We start from the raw sequence: 20,878 nt of genomic DNA on the forward strand, positions 1-20,878 counted from the left end.
GAGACTGTTATGCCCTGTAGGCCAGCTTACTCTTAAAAGTGTGACCAGTTCCTCTTTCCAGATTCACCAGTTAGGGACAGTGAGTGAGAGCGTAGAGAGAGACAGTCATGTTTCACTAGGGATTCCCTCCAAATAAATATCAGGAGTGGGGAAAAACCTTCTCACACCCCAAATACCCTCATTTAGGAAATGACATTAACCGGGTGTTTTGAGGGCATCAGTCATGGCTGAAACACTGTCTAACCAAATTGTGAACATAACCCAGATTGAGTTAGAGAACTGGAGAGGGTGTGTGTGTGTGTGTGTGTGTGTGTGCGTGCGTGTGTGTGTGCATTTAGGTAATTAATAGAGATAATAAGCCGGGTTATTATTTTTAAATGTCTTAATTGAGAGGATAGCTTAATTGCTGAAATGTTAATACCGCGTCGTCATTCAGCATCATTCTCTGTCAAGACAAGGAAGGAAGATCAGTCAGGTGGAAAACTCAGCAGCCTGCTTGCTGTCACTGCTCCAAAGTTTCCTAATCCTTGTCTGGTTCTCTGGTGATGAGTTCAGTCAGGGATTTGATCCACTGCCTTGAGCCATCGTCTTAAATTCTGTGCATTGCTAGCACAAAACTTAATCTTGGGCTGCGTGTTCGGTATCTAAGAGGCAATTAATTTTTCTATTTCTAGATTCCTCTACCTCAGAATACTCAAATATTTATGGTCAGAACACTGATAAATAATTTCAGGGCTTAAATATGTAGTAACAGTATCTGTGTAGCATTAGTGCCTGATCCTTCGACTCAGACGGAACTTCACTCTAACATATTCAGACACATGGCTGTCCACGTTTTTCTAATGATAGCTGTATAATTATAGTAAAAAGAGAGATAACATCTACTTTGCTTAAAGTGATTAGAATAGTATCTGTGCGCTTCAGTCTGGACAGAAGGATTTTTTTTAGAAGGGCTGAAATGATTTGTAATGTGTTGTGATTGATATAACTGATATTCAGTTACTTCTCTGAGATTCGGATACTTTTCCTCACAAAAGATTGTAAGGAATGTTTACACCTGCAGCACCTCAAGCACTAAGTCTTACTGAACTTATTATTGTCTTCGTTTCATGTCCCAGATGGCTGCTAATCTGTGGATTTCCTTATATTGCAAACTATTTTGAATGGCTGTATGTGTTAACAGCCAGTTCTTTTTGTGCTATTGTGAATAATATCTGTATTGTTGAATCAAAGTTGTAATAATTTGTAGCCTTTTGTATAGGAAGATGACCTACTTTTCAATAGAGTACTCTTTTGAAAGACCTTTTCAGAAGTGGGAGTGAATTTATACTGACTTACACACATTTTTAACTTAAGTGCTTATTTTGTGTGAAATAATTCTCATTGTTAAGTCTGTAATAAAGGAAAAGAAAAACTGAAAGTAAACTCTACAGTAAATAAAACTTGCCTAACTCATGTAGTCATCTAAAGTATCAAGTCACATGTTAAAATTAATTAACTTTGCGAGGTTGTGGGTGCGTAAGTTTTAAAGGTCCAGATAGTTAATTGGGTGTAGCAACAGGGCATTTTCCTTATTGCTGCTTGTTGGAAAGCAACTCTGCTGTAAAAGTGGTTCATGATTTTTAAATTATGTGAATACAGTTGATGGATGCCAGGCCTTCAGGCAGAGGTGCAGAGAGGGTGCAGGTCCTTGCTGTTAAGTGTGTGCTTATCTCTAATTAAATCTGTATGTTTCATAGACAGTGATCCCATCAGGCTTTCGAGTTGGAATGAAGCTTGAAGCTGTAGACAAAAAGAACCCTGCATTCATCTGTGTTGCTACGGTAACAGATATGGTGGACAATCGTTTCCTCGTACATTTTGACAACTGGGATGAGAGCTATGACTATTGGTGAGACATTTTTTCCATTGCTGTGTGCTTTATTAATTGAGTGTTTATCCAAGTACATGATTTAAAAACAGTAATAATGCAAAGCGTATGACTAAAGTAACAGTGCTCTGGCCCACTCTTTCCCATTTCAGATTTTTAACTTTTTACCTGTTCCATATGGCATATATTTCTAAATAACATCCTTTAATTCTACTTCGTGATTTGTATTTTAGTTGACTTCCTCCTGTGGAAGTGCAATTCATACCACACTCCCAACAGACACTCACACATGACTGTATGCACAGACTCACACTTCCCCTTCATCTCATTCTTCAGGAAAATATTTTAATCTTCCTTTCATGTTTTCATGCCCAGGAGCTAACTTAACTATTTATAATTGCTGAATACAAATTCTTAATTGAGGAATATTGTTTTTAATCCTTATGGGTGTTGACTATACTACATAAAGTGGTAGGAGCAACATAATTATAAAATTACATAATCATAAAATAATTATAATAAAACCGTGAGATTTTGATTAAGCAATTGAAATAATGACTTTTCATACCAAATTCATGTTCATTGATGAAACTACAGTTCAGTTTGCTGGTGAACGTCATTTCTGCACTGTTTAGTTCCTTCTGCAGAATACTTACAATGAGAAGTGACAGACATCTTTATAAAATAAGGCTAATGTTACAGTAGCAAATGGAGTTTAATTTATATAAATGTAGCTCAGTTTCAGGAAAGCTTGATTCCTGTCTTTTTCAGTATGTGTATATTTAAATATTCAGTAGAGCCATCAATAATTTCCATTAATCCTCAAATTGGATTCTCAGACAGGCATCAGTTTTACTTGCATTGTTTTAAAAAAGGAGAGACAGTGAAAGCCATTTGCTATTCAGACTTTTAAACGGTGAATTTTAAAAGTCTGAATTACATGTTACATATGGTTTTCACAGAAGCTTTTAAAGTAGTTCCGTGATCACATCGCATAGAGTCAAGTCCTTGTCAATATTTTAGTATGTTTAACCCAGCTTTTTTCTGCAGAGCATAATTTTCCTCATAGGATATCTTTTTATTCACTTTGCAATCAAATTTATTATTGAAACATAAACCATTTCAAGTATATACAAAAGTGAGAATAATAGAGTGACCCTCCTGCAGCCATTACCTACCTCCAGCAGTTACCAATTTACATCAGTCTTCTTTCCTGTGTTTTCCTACTCCTAAATTCCCAACACCAGGATTGCTTTGAAGCAAATTCCAGATACCATGGCATTTCATCTGTGAATGTCTCTTCTAAACATATTCTTTTTCTTTTTTCAAATATATAAAGTTATAAATGGCATAATGTCACTAACACACTTAAACATTCTCCCCCAATTGTCTTGGTTTTCTTGCTTCCTTGCTTGCTTGCTTGCTTTAGGTCCAAATAAGATGCACATTTTATGATCGCTTTGATGTTTCTCTTGATCAATTTTAATTTATAGATTCCTATTCCTCCATCATTTTCTTCCCCTTGTAACTTTTAATTGAAGAAACCGGGTTGTTTTTCCTGTTGAGTCTCCCACATTCTGGGTTTGGTGATTGAATCCTCATCGTATTTCTTACCATGTTCTTCTCTTCTTCGTATTTTCTGCAAACTGGTGGTTTTTGTTTCATTTAAAATTATGTGTACCTATCTTGAGTGAGTGAATGGATGAGAAAACTGTAAATTTAGAAATATTGTAATCTGTCCTGGGAGGAACATATTTCTCCCTTCTGTGTTTGATGTGCTGTGATGGTGGCAGTACCACCTTGATGACTAGGATCCAGTCCTTTTATTAATAAAGGATACTTTAAAGCAGTAGTTAGAATTTGTTGAAATGAGAGCTTTTTGTTTTTAAAGGTCTGATTCATTTAGGGAGAATTTTTTTTTAGAGCTTTTGCCTGATTTAAACAAAATGGGTGGATGTTAGTTTCAGTTATTTTTGTGGTCTTATAAGTATTACAGGGTTTAAAAGTTAAGTTGCTTATTTGACGTAAGATGCATTTCCTTTAAAAACATTCTTCTGGAAAAAAGTAATGAGGAATTCTAGAAGAATTTGTCACATTTTTCTTTGATGGAAAATGCCTAGGGACTAGGAAGCATCCTGGTTTCTTATTAGAAAGAGCAGGGGGAAAAATTGATCTCTTTCAGCTCTGATTTTGCACTCTTATGAGCACAACCAAATTATTTTTTAGAATGGAATGTACTTTGAGGATATACTTCTAACTCTTGAAGTTATATTTTGTTAATTGTCAGAAAAAGAATGGCGGTGTGTTCTCTGCCTCAGTATACAATTAAGGCACATTGAAAATTGCTTAAGTGTACTGGAATTTCTCCAGCCTTATTAAATATTATGTTCTTTGATCTTCGAATTTTGGAATGGTTTGTATCTGCATGAATTACTTAGGTATGTAATTGAGGATACAAATTGGATTGCTTTCCCAATTTAAAATAGTTTGGAAATGAGATTTTTTTTCCCTTTGAATTGGACAGTGATCTTATCTCTTTTTACCTTAGTGGGAATTTGAAAGCGCTCACGCATGCATGCACACACATGCGTGTGCGCGCACACACACACACACTTGTGGTACTGCATGTTTAATTGCAGTAAAACATTTCTTCCTTCCAAAGAGGAGTGCTACGTGGGATTTAAATGTATGTAGGATTGAAGTAGTTTTTAATGAAAGGAAATAATATACGTGTATTAGAATAATGATTGGTTTACCTCTGGGTTTCCTCTGTGCTTTTATTACCGGTAGTTGGTAGTCGTTTAATTCTATCCCCTTGACAGTGATTAGACTTAGGAATAATCCTAAATATCACAGAATTTTGGAATACTGGAAAGAACTTTAAGGATGGCAGAAGGAAAGCCCTCCCAGTGAGGATGCCACCATCCTCCCGGAGCAGCGTGTGGCCTCTTTCCCTCAATCATCTTCCGATGCCTGGAGGCTGGGCTCCGCAATGAGGAGTCACCCCCTCTCTTCCCTCAGGCCCTGGGAAGGAATCTTGCTTTTAAGAAATGTTATTTTCGGAATAGATACATGTATTTGTATAACCGAATCAATCGCTTTGCTGTGCACCTGAAACGAGCAAAACATTGTTAATTAACTATACTCCAATATAAAATAAAAAGTTAACAAAATAATAATAATAAATAATAGCAATATGTGACCCAACCCCACCCCCCCAAAAAATGTTATTTTCACGTGACCTGTCTTTTGGGAACCAGGGAGCCATGACAACAGGACTTAGGCAACTGTTGACTAGCATGAGGTTGCCACTTCAGCCGTCTTTGAATTTCAGTCCAATATCCCAGTGAGGTAGGCTGAAAAATCATCAAACAGATCTATGAAAAAGAGAAGCACTGAGTTAGTGAATTAGAACAAATATGGGGCTGGGGCCTTTTACTGTTGTTTCCAAGTGGATTGCAAACTTCTTCTAATTTTTTTTAGAGATGGGGCTCTTTCACATTTGTACATTGAGAGTAATACTAGTTTTATGTGTCTCCCCAAAATAATGTTGAAAAGCTGCATTGTGTTGTCAGTTTCTTAGAGCATTGTCAAAGTTAACAGGTTTGTCATCAACCATTAAATTTGGAAAGCAACCCTTGATGGTGGTGATGAGTCACAGAGATGACAGGGACCTAGGTAGCTCTGCACTTCAGTCTTGAGGGGCTCAGTGTCTGGGAACGGAGAGAAACACAACACTACTGTCTTGGCTGCAGAGTTGATGGTGGTTAGTGCTTAATAGAGCCAACTGCTTGCTGTTTCTGGTGGCAAATGGAAGGAAAGACTGACTCACTGGAGGGTTCTCGGGGAGGTCTTCCTGGGGACATGGGATTTGAACTGGACCATGAAGAATGATAGGAATTAGTACTTAGATGTTGGGATGAAATATTCCCGGAAAGCACTGCTTATGTTTAAGCCCATGGGGCAAAAATGGTATGTCTGGGATATGGCAGCCCAGGGATTCAGTAAGTGACTTAACTCCTCTAAGCTTTAGTTGCCCCCTTTGCAGAAAGGATTAATAGCCCCTATCTCACAAGGTGGTGTGAGGATTAAAATAAGAATTTTAGAAACAGAAACCAGTTTGCAAAAGGTTAAAGAGATAGCTGTAAAGGACATCAAGCAGAGAAGTTTGGCCCTGAAGGTGAAAGTGGATTATTGCCTGAGGGGGAGTCAACCCTTAAGGAGGGTTTCCTGTACACAGAGAGTGTTGAGCTGAAGGAAGGAAGCCACTGTAGAGGGAGAGGGGAGATATCTGAGACTGAATAATTGAGGATACCGTGTCCTGTAGGAGGGGCTAGCCTTGGGAAGAAATATGCTTTATTCTCACTCACGGAGGAAGTGAAGACATGAAAGGAAAATTGACGCTAGAGTGATGAGGTGGCACCTCCTTTATCTTTTCCTAGTAGTCACTGTGTTAGTGAAATCAGGTTTTAATCTTGAAGCAAATTATGAATATTGAAAACAGCCACTGTGGGGAATGGGTTTGGAAATGAATTAGGGATGGAAAGGAGAGCTATGATGACTCCGTATGATGAGGTTTGGGGTTTAGTAGTAAAACAGAGTGTTGGAAGCCCTGAAGAGTTAGCACAGAGTGGGAGCCAGGAAAGTGGGCCCTGGGAAATAAATTGACAGTCATCATGCTCTGGATTTAGGGAGTGAGAGAGGCCAAGTGTGCTGTATTTCTTCAAAGAATCTAAACCATTGCTTGAATGAAGACTTTGAGGTTTTCCTTAAGTGAGTGTCTTGAAATGTTCTTGTTTGACTCTCTGCCGAGATCTGGGGAGCCCAGCGTGTGTGCCTTACTTTCGTTTAGCTTTTGGCTGTGGCTGATAGAACCAGGGTCCCTTTCTTTTTAACCCAAAATTGCTTAACCTCTCAGTGTTTCCATAAAATGAGGATCTTAATGTTTGCTCACTTTATATTACAAACATGGTCTTTTCATGAATTATTACTTCTGTTATTATCTACCAGTCTAGGTCTGATTGGATCTTAGCAGCCTTCATAAATAATTTGCACTTACTTGTGAAGTGGACTTAAAAAAATTTTTTTTTGGAGATGGAGTTCTTTAACAATACACATAAAAACCCCAAAGAAAGAAAGGAAAGGCACAGGGAGCAACGATTTGCCAAACTTTTCACCATTAGTTGTTCTTCAATATATTTTTTCTTGGTTACATTTCTGCTTCTGAACACTAGATGGGACTAAGAGATGACTTGTGTTTCAATAGTAACAAAGGATTTCACAGCCTTCCAACTTCTGAAGGAAGTGTTGTTTGTCTATTGAGGAGCTATAAGTAAACTAGATAAAAATAGGGCTATTTTTATTTTCATTATTGAGACAGTTTCCTGGTTTATTTTAGACGGTGACTTTGATCAATATTTAAATAATATTGAAACCTTAATAAGATTCAGGCAGTACAGGAATGAATGGCCAAGATACGCTACAGTATTTCCCTTACTTATAATTTATAGAGAAATCCAGTAAAATCAAGAGTTAATTATGTCTTATGCTTGTATTTCAGTCAACATGAACCTGACAGATAATTAGAAGTACTTGATAGTTGTCTTAAATTGGGAAGGAAAAAATTAAAGTATTATATACTTATTTTTTCATTTTTAAGGATCCCTATATCAATTAACAGCTTTCCCGAGAATGAAATAAAAATTTCCCTAAAATAAAGTCTGCATCATTATTAATAATCCATAACCAAATAATTGTCTAGGAAAGAATAGTACAGCTGGAAATCGAGCTCCATAGTTTTGCTTATACAATTTATAATAACGCCTCGGAAGGAATTGGGTATTAAAATATCTTTTATGAAAATGTATAGTGTAAGAAATGTACCAATTGCCATATGAACTGGGCGGCATTATGTCTTCCTTTCACATTTCTAAAATAATGACATACATGTACACATGTAACCCTATATAGATTAAGAAAAGTAATAGTGTAAGGGAGGGTGGGTAGGAGATATTCAATAAGTGAATAAAAACCTTCAACTATAAATTTAAAGGTATTTTCTACTGAAATAATTTTGAGAAAAATCAGCATTAAATTGGGGTTCCATCAGCTCATCTTGTGTTACTGGTCAGAGCTGCTCACTTGGAAAGATTGACTTGGAAAGTGGTGACTGGATGTTAGTTCACTTACAACATTTCCTAGAAAATTCTCTGTAGTCTGTTAAGTGTGCAATAGCATTATGTCTAAAAAAGCAATGTATATACCTTAATTAAAAAACACTTTATTGATAAAAAATGCTAACCATCTTCTGACAACACAGGATTGCCACAAACCTTCAATTTGTAAAAAACGTGATCTTTACAAAGCACAGTAAAGCAAAGTGAAATAAGGCGAAGTATGCCTGGTGTAGAATAACTTCAGTCTTTAATATGCCAATGATGTAGTTTGTAAATCTCTAAGAGGGAGATGCGTTATTTTCCTTAAATATTTGATCATAGGGTCCTGACGTTATTTTTAAACTTCAAGATTCCTATCATCTTTGAGAACACAGATGGGAAATGTTCTACCAACTTTTTTTTTTAAGGTTTTAATTGTAATATGCCTCTAGATGCTTGTATATTTTGTGATACTGTTATAACTACTCCCTTGTAAGTATAGCCTCTCCTTCCTTATATTGTGTTTGCCTGGCAAAATCCCAATTCTGGTTGAATCTGACTTTCTGCCTACTCTCTGCCTGTGCCTGAGCGGTTGAATATAGCTGGAGAAAGACGCAACATGCTGACTGGCCTAACTCACTTTCATGACTGCTAACCTCAACGGGGCCCTTAGTCCTGCCCCGTAATCCTGCTACATGTCCTTGTCTATTCTTCCAGTAAATTTCACTCCCCTTTTTATTCCCTCAAATCTTTCACAACCCCTCTCGTTTTCTCCCACTCAGTTGGTAAGCTTGCTTCCTGTATCACTGACAAAATAGACATGGTCAGAAGAGTGGTCCACATGCTCCCACCATGTTGTCTCCCCACCTTTCTGATCTCTATGGAAGCTTCTCTCTAACTGTGCGTGATGTCCCCCTGCTCTCACGCTTTTCTGTTCCCTCGCACAGAGTGAGTTCTCTTCTGCATTGATAGGTCATCCCTCTCTTTTGAATTATTCCTACGGTACCCAAGCAGGAGAAAGGATTTTTGTTTGTTTTGATAGTTGCTGTAGCCCTAGCACCTAGAACAGTGCCCTGATCATGGTAGTCGCTCAGCATATATGTCTTGAATAAATGAAGTAATATTTCCCATCTTTTAAAAAAAAGTTTTATTTTGAAGTAATTCCAAACTTAATGTGCAGAGATTTCCATATATGCCTAATCCAGCTTCCCCTAAGTATGTCCCAAATTTAAAAAAATCCAACAACCTCCCTTTTTCTAATTTCTCATTTCTCTGCTTCCTTTTAAAACACAACCCCTTAAATGTATTTTCTGAGTTAGCTATTCCCATCTCCTTCCACTCTCTCTCTCTCTCTCTTTTTTTTTTCCCCTGGCTTTCCATTTTATTTATTTATTTATTTATTTATTTATTCATTCATTTATTTATTTATTTATTTTTATACAGCAAGTTCTTATTAGTTATCTGTTTAATACATATTAGTATATATATGTCACTCCCAATCTCCCAATTCATCCCATCACCACCACCACTGCCCCCCAATTTCCCCCCTTGGTGTCCATATGTTTTTTCTCTACATCTGTGTCTCTGTTTGTGCCTTGCAAGCTGCTTCATCTGTACCATTTTTCTAGGTTCCACATATATGCGTTAATATATGATATTTGTTTTTCTCTTTCTGACTTACTTGACTCTGTATGACAGTCTCTAGATCCATCCATGTCTCTACATATGACCCAATTTCATTCCTTTATATGGCTGAGTAATATTCCATTGTATATATGTACCACATTTTTATCCATTCATCTGTCGATTGACATTTAGGTTTCTTCCATGACCTGGCTATTGTAAATAGTGCTGCAATGAACACTGGGGTACATGTGTCTTTCTGAATTATGGTTTTCTCTGGGTATATGCCCAGTGGGATTATGGGTCATATGGTAATTCTATTTTTAGTTTTTTAAGGAACCTCCATACTGTTCTCCATGGTGGCTGTATCAATTTACATTCCTACCAACAGTGCAAGAGTGTTCCCTTTTCTCCACATCCCTGCAGCATTTGTTATTTGTAGATTTTCTGATGATACCCATTCTAACTGGTTTGAGGTGATACCTCATTATAGTTTTGATTTGCATTTCTCTAATAATTAGTGATGTTGAGCAGCTTTTCATGTGCTTCTTGGACATCTGTATGTCTTCTTTGGAGAGGTATCTATTTAGGTCTTCTGCCCATTTTTTGATTGGGTGGTTTGTTTTTTTAATATGGAGCTGCATGAGCGGTGTATATATTTTGGAGATCAGTCCTTTGTCTGTTGATTCATTTGCAGGTATTTTCTCCCATCTGAAGGTTGTCTTTTCATCTTGTTTGTAGTTTCCTTTGCTGTGCAAAAGCTTTGAAGTTTCATTAGGTCCCATTTTTTTATTTTTGTTTTTATTTCCATTACTCTGGGAGGTGGATCAAAAAAGATCTTGCTGTGATTTATGTCAAAGAGTGTTCTTCCTATGTTTTCCTCTAAGAGTTTTAGAGTGTCTGGTCTTACATTTAGGTCTTTAATCCATTTTGAGTTTATTTTTGTATATGGTGTTAGGGAGTGTTCTAATTTCATTCTTTTACTTGTAGCTGTCCAGTTTTCCCAGCACCACTTATTGAAGAGACTGTCTTTTCTCCATTGTGTATCCTTGCCTCCTTTGTCATAGATTAGTTGACCATAGGTGTGTGGGTTCATCTCTGGGCTTTCTATCCTGTTCCATTGATCTATATTTCTGTTTTTGTGCCAGTACCATATTGTCTTGATTACTGTAGCTTTCTAGTGTCATCTGAAGTCAGGGAGTCTGATTGCTCCAGCTCCGTTTCTTTCCCCAAGACTGCTTTCGCTATTTGGGGTCTTCTGTGTCTCCATACAATTTTAAGATTTTTTGTTCTAGTTCTGTAAAAAATGCCACTGGTAATTTGATAAGGATTGCATTGAATCTGTAGACTGCTTTGGGCAGTATAGTCATTTACACAATGTTGATTCTTCCAATCCAAGAACATGGTATATCTCTCCATCTGTTTGTGTCATCTTTGATTTCTTTCATCAGTGTCTTATAGTTTTCTGAGCACAGGTTTTTTACCTCCTTAGGTAGGTTTATTCCTAGGTATTTTATTCTTTTTTGTTGCAATTATGAATCGGATTGTTTCCTTAATTTCTCTTTCTGATCTTTCATTGTTAGTGTATAGGAATGCAAGAGATTTCTGTGCATTAATTTTGTATCCTGCCACTTTGACAGATTCATTGATTAGGTCTAGTAGTTTTCTGGTGGCATCTTTAGCATTCTCTATGTATAGTATCATGTCATCTGCAAACAGTGACAGTTTTACTTCTTCTTTTCCAGTTTGTATTCCTTTTATTTCTTTTTCTTCTCTGATTGCTGTGGCTAGGACTTCCAAAACTCTGTTGAATAATAGTGTTGAGAGTGAACATCCTCGTCTTGTTCCTGATCTTAGAGGAAATGCTTTCAGTTTTTCACCATTGAGAATGATGTTTCTGTGGGTTTGTCATATCTGGCATTTATTATGTTGAGATGGGTTCCCTCTGTGCCCACTTTCTGGAGAGTTTGTATAATAAATCGGTGTTGAATTTTGTCAAAAGCTTTTTCTGCATCTATGGACCTGATCATATGGTTTTTATTCTTCAGGTTGTTAATATGGTGTATCACATTGATTGATTTGCTTATATTGAAGAATCCTTGATCCCTGGGATAAATCCCATATGATCATAGTGTATGATCCTTTTGATGTATTGTTGGATTTTGTTTGCTAGTATTTTTTGAGGATTTTTTCATCTATTTTCATCAGTGATATTGGTATGTAATTTTCTTTTTTTGTAGTATCTCTGTCTGGTTTTGGTATCAGGGTGATCGTGGCCTCGTACAATGAGTTTGGGAGTGTTCCTTCCTCTGCAATTTTTTGGAAGAGTTTGAGAAGGATGAGTGTTAGCTATTCTCTAAATGTTTGATAGAATTCACCTGTGAAGCCATCTGGTCCTGCAGTTTTGTTTGTTGGAAGATTTTTAATCACCTTTTCAGTTTCATTACTTGTGATTGGTCTCTTCATACTTTCTATTTCTTCCTGATTCAGTCTTGGAAGATTATACCTTTCTTAGAATTTGTCCATTTCTTCCAGGTTGTCCATTTTATTGGCATAGAGTTGCTTGTAATAGTCTCTTAGGATGCTTTGTATTTCTGCGGTGTCCATTGTAACTTTCCTTTTTCATTTCTGATTTTATTGACTTGAGTCCTCTCCCTTTTTTTCTTGATGAGTATGGCTAAAGGTTTCTCAATTTTGTTTATCTTCTCAAAGAACCAGCTTTTGGTTTTATTGATCTTTCCTGTTGTTTTCTTTGTTTCTATTTCATTTATTTCTGCTGTGATCTTTACGATTTCTTTCCTTCTCCTAACTTTGGGTTTTGTTTGTTCTTCTTTCTCTGGTTCCTTTAGGTGTAAGGTTAGATTGTTTATTTGAGATTTTTCTTGTTTCTTGAGGTAAGATTGTATTTGTATAATATTTCCTCTTAGAACTGCTTTTGCTGCATTCCATAGGTTTTTGATCATCCAATTTTCATTGTCATTTGCCTCTAGGTATTTTTTGATTTCCTCTTTGATTTCTTCAGTGATCTCTTGCTTATTTAGTAACATATTGTTTAGCCTCCATGTATTTGTGATTTTTACTTTTTTTTCCCTGTAATTGATTTCTAATCTCATAGCGTTGTGGTCAGAAAAGATACTTGATATGATTTCAGTATTCTTAAATTTACTGAGGCTTGATTTGTGACCCAAGATGTGATCTATGTTGGAGAATGTTCCATGTGCACTTGAGAAGAAAGTGTAATCTGCTGTTTTTGGATGGAATATCCTATAAATATCAATTAAATCTATCTGGTCTATTGTGTCATTTAAAGCTTGTGTTTCCTTATTAATTTTCTCCCTGGATGATCTGTCCATTGGTGTAAGTGAGGTGTTTAAGTCCCCCACTATTATTGTGTTACTATCGATTTCCTCTTTTATAGCTGTTAGCAGTTGCCTTATGTATTGAGGTGCTCCTATGTTGGGTGTATATATATTATAATTGTTATATATTCTTCTTGGATTGATCCCTTGATCATTATGTAATGTGCTTCTTGTCTCTTGAAACATTCTTTATTTTAAAGTCAATTTTATCTGATTTGAGTATTGCTACTCAGCGTTCTTTTGATTTCCATCTGCATGGAATATCTTTTTCCAGCCCCTCACTTTCAGTCTGTATGTGTCCCTAGTTCTGAAGTGGGTCTCTTGTAGACAGCACATATATGGGTCTTGTTTTTGTATCCATTCAGTGAGCCTGTGTCTTTTGGTTGGAGCATTTAATCCATTCACGTTTAAGGTAATTATTGATATGTATGTTCCTGTTACCGTTTTCTTAATTGTTATCAGGTCTCTTTTGTAGGTTCTTTTCTTCTTTTGTGTTTCACACTTAGAGAAGTTCCTTTAGCGTTTTTTGTGGAGCTGGTTTGGTGGTGCTGAATTCTCTTAGCTTTTGCTTGTCTGTAAAGCTTTTGATTTCTCCGTCGAACCTGAATGGGATCCTTGCCACGTAGAGTAATATTGGTTGTAGTTTCTTCCCTTTCATCACTTTAAATATATCATACCACTCCCTTCTGGCTTGTATAGAGTTTCTGCTGAGAAATCAGCTGTTAACCTTATGGGAGTTCCTTTGTGGGTTATTTGTCATTTTTCCCTTCTTGCTTTCAATAATTTTTCTTTGTCTTTAATTTTTGTCAGTTTGATTATCGTGTGTCTCTGCGTGTTTCTCCTTGGGTTTATCCTGCCTGGGACTCTCTGCACTTCCTGGACTTGGGTGGCTATTTCCTTTCTCATGTTAGGGAAATTTTCGACTATAATCCCTTAAGATATTTTCTTTGGTCCTTTCTCTCTTTCTTCTCCTTCGGGGACCTGTATAATGTGAATGTTGTTGAGTTTAATGTTGTCCCAGAGATCTCTTAGGCTGTCTTCATTTCTTTCCATTCTTTTTTCTTTATTCTGTTCCACAGCAGTGAATTCCACCATTCTGTCTTGTAGGTCACTTATCCGTTCTTCTGCCTCAGATTCCTTCTAGTGTAGTTTTCATTTCAGTTATTGTATTGTTCATCCCTGTTTGTTTGTTCTTTAATTCTTCTAGGTGTTTGCTGTTTAATTCTTCTAGGTCTTAGTTAAATGTTTCTTCCATCTTCTCGATCTTTGCCTCCATTTTTTCCCCGACATCCTGGATCATCTTCACTCTCATTATTCTGAGTTCTTTTTCTGGAAGGTTGCCTATATGCACTTCATTTAGTTGTTTTTCTGGGGTTTAACCTTGTTCCTTCATCTGGTACGTAGTTTTCTGCCTTTTCATTCTGTCTATCTTTCTGTGAATGTGGTTTTCGTTCCATAGGCTGTAGAATTATAGTTCTTCTTGCTTCTGCTGTCTGCCCTCTGGTGGATGACACTATCTAAGAGGCTTCTTCAAGCTTCCTGATGGGTGGGACTGGTGATGGGTAGAGCTGGGTGTTGCTCTGGTGGGCAGAGCTCAGTAAAACTTTAATCTGCTTGTCTGCTGATGGGTGGGGCTGGGTTCCCTCCCTGTTGGTTGTTTGGCCTGAGATGACCCAGCACTGGATCCTACCCGGCTCTTTGGTCGGGCTAATGGTGGACTCTGGGCGTGCTCATGCCAAGGAGTACTTCCCAGAACTTCTGCTGCCAGTGTCCTTGTCCTCACAGTGAGACACAACCACCCCCTGCCTCTGCAGGAGACCCTCCAACACTAGCAGGTAGTTCTGTTTCAGTCTCCTATGGGGTCACTGCTCTTTCCCCTGGGTCCTGATGCACACACTACATTGTGTGTGCCCTCCAAGAGTGGAGTCTCTGTTTCCCCCAGTCCTGTTGAAGTCCTGCAGTCAAATTCTGCTAGCCTTCAAAGTCTGATTCTCTAGGAATTCCTCCTCCCAGTGCCAGACCCCCAGGTTGCGAAGCCTGATGTGGGGCTCAGAGCCTTCACTCCAGTGGTGGACTTCTGTGGTATAAGTGTTCTCCAGTTTGTGAGTCACCCACCCAGTGGTTATGGGATTTGATTTTATTGTGATTGCGCCCCTCCTACCATCTCATTGTGGCTTCTCCTTTGTTTTTGAATGGGGGGTATCTTTTTTGGTGAGTTCCAGTGTCTTCCTATCGATGATTGTTAAGCAGTTAGTTGTGCTTCTGGTGCTCTCACGAGAGGGATTGAGAGTACATCCTTCTACTGTGCCATCTTGAACCAATCTCCTCCTTCCACTCTCTCTTACACCCACTCTATTCAGGCTTTTGCCCTTTCCCATTCCCAGCTCCACCAAAACAACTCTTTTCAACTATACTAATGACATTTATGTTGGTAAATCCAGTGATCAGTTCTTGTTTGTCTCTTCTTTGACCTAGCAGTAGCATCTGACCCAATCGATTTCATCTTTCTTTCTCTCTCTTACTTCACTAGTCATTCCTTCTTGGACTTCTTTGTCTCTTCTCTTCTCTTTTCTGTTCTCTGTACTCATTTTCTGGATGGTCGCATCTCTGCTCATGGCTTTAAATACCATCCCAAATGCTGATGACTCCTAAATATGTGTTTTTAGCCTTGATCTTGCCCTTGAACTCCAAATTTTTGTGCTCATTATCTACTTCGTGACCTGTTTATTAAACATGTTAGTAACAGAACGCTTCATTCACTGTTTGGAATGTCAGGCTGTGCTTGTATTCTTCCTGTCTCAAAAAATGGTAAGTATACTCTTCTAGTGGCCATGCCCAAAACCTTGCAAATGTCCTGGACTTCCCTTCACTCACACTCATACAAATTTATTATCTTTTAATTTTTGCTATTTTTGAAGTTGAGGAATATAACACAATTTGTGTGGGAACAAAAACTATTTCCCTGGTATCAAGTTTATACGATACGTGTCTGATAAAAATCTACTTGGTACTAATATATTGGAAGAGTGAAAAATCCTTTGGTATAGCAAATATTTTTTTCAAATTAGATAGATTGTAAAAAATAGAACTCTGTATAAGGTGTTCACAATCTCTAACTTTTTTGAACTTTTACTAGTATTTGAGAATTTATCCTGATAATTACGATTTTTAAATTTATATAACCTACAGGTGTGAAGCCTCTAGCCCACACATTCATCCAGTTGGTTGGTGTAAAGAACATCGAAGAACCCTTATTACTCCTCCAGGTTTGTGTTGATTTTGGGTCTACTGTTTGTTATGTCAATTTGAGTTTATTTTCATGTGCTAAAGAACAGATTCTGGGGCTTCATCATAAGGCAATGAGTTTTTGAGCATATCACTAATGTGCCGTGGCTACTGCTTATATGAAATGATGGGTGGTTAGCTAACATGGAGCATCACTGTGGTATATGTGGTTGCTTGTGGATACTCCTGTGAGTGATGAAGACTCATTATCACAGGGAAAGGATGCCTCCTTGGTTTGTTAGGAGCTGTTGTGTGGTTGTTGCCTGCAGCGTGTAAGCATAAAGACTCAGCTTGGAGCTTCAAATACTTGTCTTATTCCATTCTACCAGCTGGTGTCAGTTTTAGGCTTGTCCCCAGTTCCTTGATACTGCGTCTCAGTTAGTACCTGATCATTTACTCACTCAGGGCACCAACAATTCCTGTGATGGGAGAGGTGAGTCCGTTCCACTTTCTGAGTTTTCTTCTGTGTTCACAGATAAAAGCTCCTGTCCTTTACTGATTTACAGAGCTGTTTTGAAGATAAAAGAGCATTTACATAAACCGTAAAGTGTTAAAGCAAGGTATTAATGGTTTTGTGGCCCAAATGTGTTGCTGCCTGGAAGATTTCTCCCATTCAGTCCTCCTGAGTCCTGTGGCTTATGTCATATTAGGAGTGGTGAATAGTGATTGCCACTATCACCATCTGAATTGCTGTGTGGATTCTTTTGGATTTCGCAGTTTGATAATGATCTTTTTTTTCTTATCATCTGTTTAGTCATAATCAGGGATCCAGTAAATAAACAGGACCAGTGAGCAACAGGTTCCTGGCTGTGTTTTCACAGCACTGGGTTAGGTACCCTGGGAAGGGGTGGTGTGAGGCATTATTAGTGACTTCTGATGTGAGGCAGATTACTAAGTCTTCTGTCTCCTTTCATGGACTTTTATAGTTCAGTAGAATGAACAGAAAAGTTGCAAGAACAGTAAATGGCTCATCTATACCCTTGAACCAGAGACCCATTCAAGTTTGTCAGTTGTACCAGTGATGTCATTTATAGCCAGAGGATCAGGCATATTACTCAGTTGTCATATTTCTCTGGTCTCCTTCACTTGGCTCTGCTTGACTTTTATGACCGCCCTATGCTTGAGAATTAATGACTACAGATTAGTCATTTTGTAGAATATTACTTAATTTGGGCATGATTGGTGCTTCCTCGTAATTAGACCCAGCATATGCATTTTTGGCAGGAATATCACAGAAACAGTGCTGTGTTCTCACTGCATCCTCTCAGGTGGCAGTTGATGTCCGTTTGTGTCATTACTGGTTGATTTTTACTAGTAATTGATCAAGGTGGTAGTTACCAGGCTTCTTCACAGATGTCAGTTTTTTTCTCTCTGTAATTGATAAGTATTTGGGGGAGACACTTTGAGATTGTGTAAGTATCCTGCACTTCATTCCCATGTCACTCACTAGTTTTAGCATCTGTTGATATTTCTAGTGTGAATTATTATTCCAACAGTTGCTAAATGGTAATTTTTCTTATTCCATCATTCCTTGTACATAAGTAGTTGACATTCTTCTGCAAAGAATACTTTTCTCATCTTCCTATTTATCATTCAGTTTATTTATATCAGCATGGACCCATACATTACTATTGTCATCAATGGGTTATAATCCATTACTATAGTACCTTATTTATTTTTATGGCCAGATTTTCTCAGATTTGGCCAGTGGGAGCCCTTTTAAGCTGGTTTCTATGTCCTTTTGACATGTTTTTTTTTATCATTTTTTGGAGAATTTCCTATTTTCTGCTACAGCTAGGCTTATCTTGTGCTTTCCCTGACCCAACCCTGAAGTCGCCCATTTCTCCCAGACTCCATGGTTCCTTTTCATAGAGAATGATATTTAGACACTAAGACCTAGACACTAGGTGTGCTCACTGCTACTGGACTAATGCTGCTTCCGGCCTCTCAGTAGACATAGGAAATATAGTTATGTAAACATATAAAAAATTTATGTGTATTTCTATATCCATTTGTAGATATTGAAAACCATGAATTTATACCATTAGCTTCAATTCACATCCAACACCACTAAATTCATTCTGGTTTTCCACTTTTCATATTTATACCTCTCTTTTTAGCCATTGAGAAATCTGGCTTCTATTGTCTCCAGTATATTTACTTATTTTTTCAGTCCCCATAAAGGGGACTATATAAAGTAGCCAATTTCCTACCCTACTGGGCCAACATTAATTCCTACTCATGTCTTCCTACTGGGTTTTGGACTCTGGAGGAGACAAAAGGAGGGTGGGAGGGAGGAAGGATATTTGTTTTTAGACATTTTGTTAATACTGTTCCATGATTTATTTTAACTTATTTGTTTGGTCTAACAATATGACTATCTGGAATATTTCACATATTGATATATATAAACCTGCCTCATTCTTTTTAATAAATGCTTTCTATTTTACACTTACTGTATATATGTATTTTGCACATTTCTATATTGATGGTCATTTAACTGGTTTTTACATTTTCACATTTACAAACAATGATGCATTTTCTTTGCATACACATATGAAATTTTTCCTGGATTATTAGAAGTAAAATTGCTAGATTTTAAAGGGTATTTATGTTTGTGTGTATTTTGTGTTGTAAGACTATCCTTACCTGAGAAGAAAATTGTATATATAAAATTTTCATTTAAAAGTTAATAAAGAAATCATGATCTAGATGAAAATGGTTTCATTATTACAAGTAGTTCTGAATGTGTAACCAGTTTAAAGTTATTTTGTGTAATATGAACATAATTTCCTTCACTATAATGATAACAATATCTCATAATTTTATAGGTCAGTTTGTGGTTCTCACTATCATTTTGGTTAAACCTGATAGGATTTACTGTTTTTATTCTTAGGTTATCCAAATGTGAAACATTTTTCTTGGGATAAATACTTAGAAGAAACCAATTCTTTACCTGCTCCTGCAAGAGCTTTCAAAGTGGTGAGATATTATATTTTACAATATTTGATTAATTTGTGTTGGTGGTAGTGTTCAGTCATTGAAATTTAGGAACAGAAAGAGTATTGGTGAACAGGAATAGGAGAGAAACAGAAGACCAAAGAAGTTGTTTCTGAATTTTTACAATTTTGAAAGGCAGAATTGTTACTGGGGGTTTTGTTGTTGGCATCTAAAAAATACTTCCATTTTGGACTTTAAAGTCTCCTTGGAAAATACTTACATTTGAATTGGTTTGCAGTGAGTTGGTTGCACAGCACACTTCTCTTTTTCCAGCTAGATATTCTGAAAGACCAAACAGGATGAGATATTGCTTTATAATGAAAATTATATTTGGTCATTCCTTTGGGTTTGTTTATGGCAAGCTGAGATGCTGGGTTTTTTTTTTTTTCTTTCTTTCTTTTATTGCTATAAATCAGCATGTTTGACTACCAAAATGCAAGGTCTTCTGTTTTTATAATAGTATCTTTCTAACTCAGGGTCATTGCTTCTTGCCTATTAAGAGTCACAGTTAACCTCAGTTGTGTGCAAGGGAAGAATAAGAAATGAAATGTATTTAAAAAATTTTTAAATCTCATATATCTTTATAATTTGTAACTTTCCATGAATTTAAAGGAAAAGAAAGATATTTTAAATACTTGATTTTTTTAAAAAAATGTGAACAGTCTATCATAAACAACATTTTTCTTTAATGGATCCTTTTGTGCATAATTTCTAGGATATTTAATGATAGAATTAATTAGTAAGCATGGACACAAATACATAAGAAAAGAACATCAAAATTTTTGAGAGAAAAACTATATTACATGAAGAAAAGCCATATCAAAGAATATGTATGATTCCGTCTGAGAGTAAATTCAGGATTTATAAATGAGTAATGTTTAGAGTCATGTCATATTTATGGATTTTACCCGACTCTCTAACTTTAACATAGCCTCGTACAAAGAAGAGCTGCTTTGCACTTTGCTTTGAACTGGATAAAATTACATCAAGCTCAGTCTGCATGTCTAGTGTCACAGTGATATCAGAGAGAAAATTAAGATTTCTCTCGTTTGGCCTTTAGGTACCTTGCATTAATTGTTCTGCATCCTTTACATAATTTTCACACTTGATTTTCACAGTAACACTTTTATTACACCCATTAGCAATCACCTTGCCTTCTGCCCATAAATTTTTCAGAGGCTGATGGGTTTTTGCTGAGTGTTGAGGTGTGGGTAGCTGTAGGTCCTCATTCTCATTCTTGTTCTTAGGAGAGCAATTCCATCTTGCATGTCTTGATTGCTAATTCTCTTCTTAAAAAGACATCTGTTGCTTTTTGGTCTCACTACCACCTCTAATCTCTGTGTCTCATCTTTGCCACTTGAAGGTTCTTCCCTCTTTTTTTTTTTTTTTTTTTTTTTTTATTGCAGTATGCGGGCCTCTCACTGCTGTGGCCTCTCCTGTTGTGGAGCACAGGCTCCGGACGTGCAGGCTCAGCAGCCATGGCTCACGGGCCCAGCCGCTCCGCGGCATGTGGGATCCTCCCGGACCGGGGCACGAACCTGCATCAGCAGGCGGACTCTCAACCACTTAGCCACCAGGGAAGCCCT

The 20,878-nt window shown here is 37.1% G+C and overlaps 1 protein-coding gene across 6 annotated transcripts in view; it reads left to right on the forward strand.

The window, feature by feature from the left end:
• L3MBTL3 (L3MBTL histone methyl-lysine binding protein 3) overlaps positions 1 to 20,878 on the forward strand; it is a 127,277-nt gene that overhangs the window by 46,480 nt on the left and 59,919 nt on the right. For all 6 annotated transcript variants that reach the window (XM_081251328.1, XM_081251331.1, XM_081251332.1 and 3 more), the window contains 3 exons: positions 1,740 to 1,891; positions 16,197 to 16,273; positions 19,189 to 19,274. In XM_081251328.1, the coding sequence (XP_081107454.1) occupies positions 1,740 to 1,891; positions 16,197 to 16,273; positions 19,189 to 19,274 (315 nt within the window). The remainder of the gene's footprint in view (positions 1 to 1,739; positions 1,892 to 16,196; positions 16,274 to 19,188; positions 19,275 to 20,878) is intronic.

The sequence above is a fragment of the Mesoplodon bidens genome (assembly GCF_964165515.1).
Source record: "Mesoplodon bidens genome assembly, chromosome: 12".
Lineage (NCBI taxonomy): Eukaryota > Metazoa > Chordata > Mammalia > Artiodactyla > Ziphiidae > Mesoplodon > Mesoplodon bidens.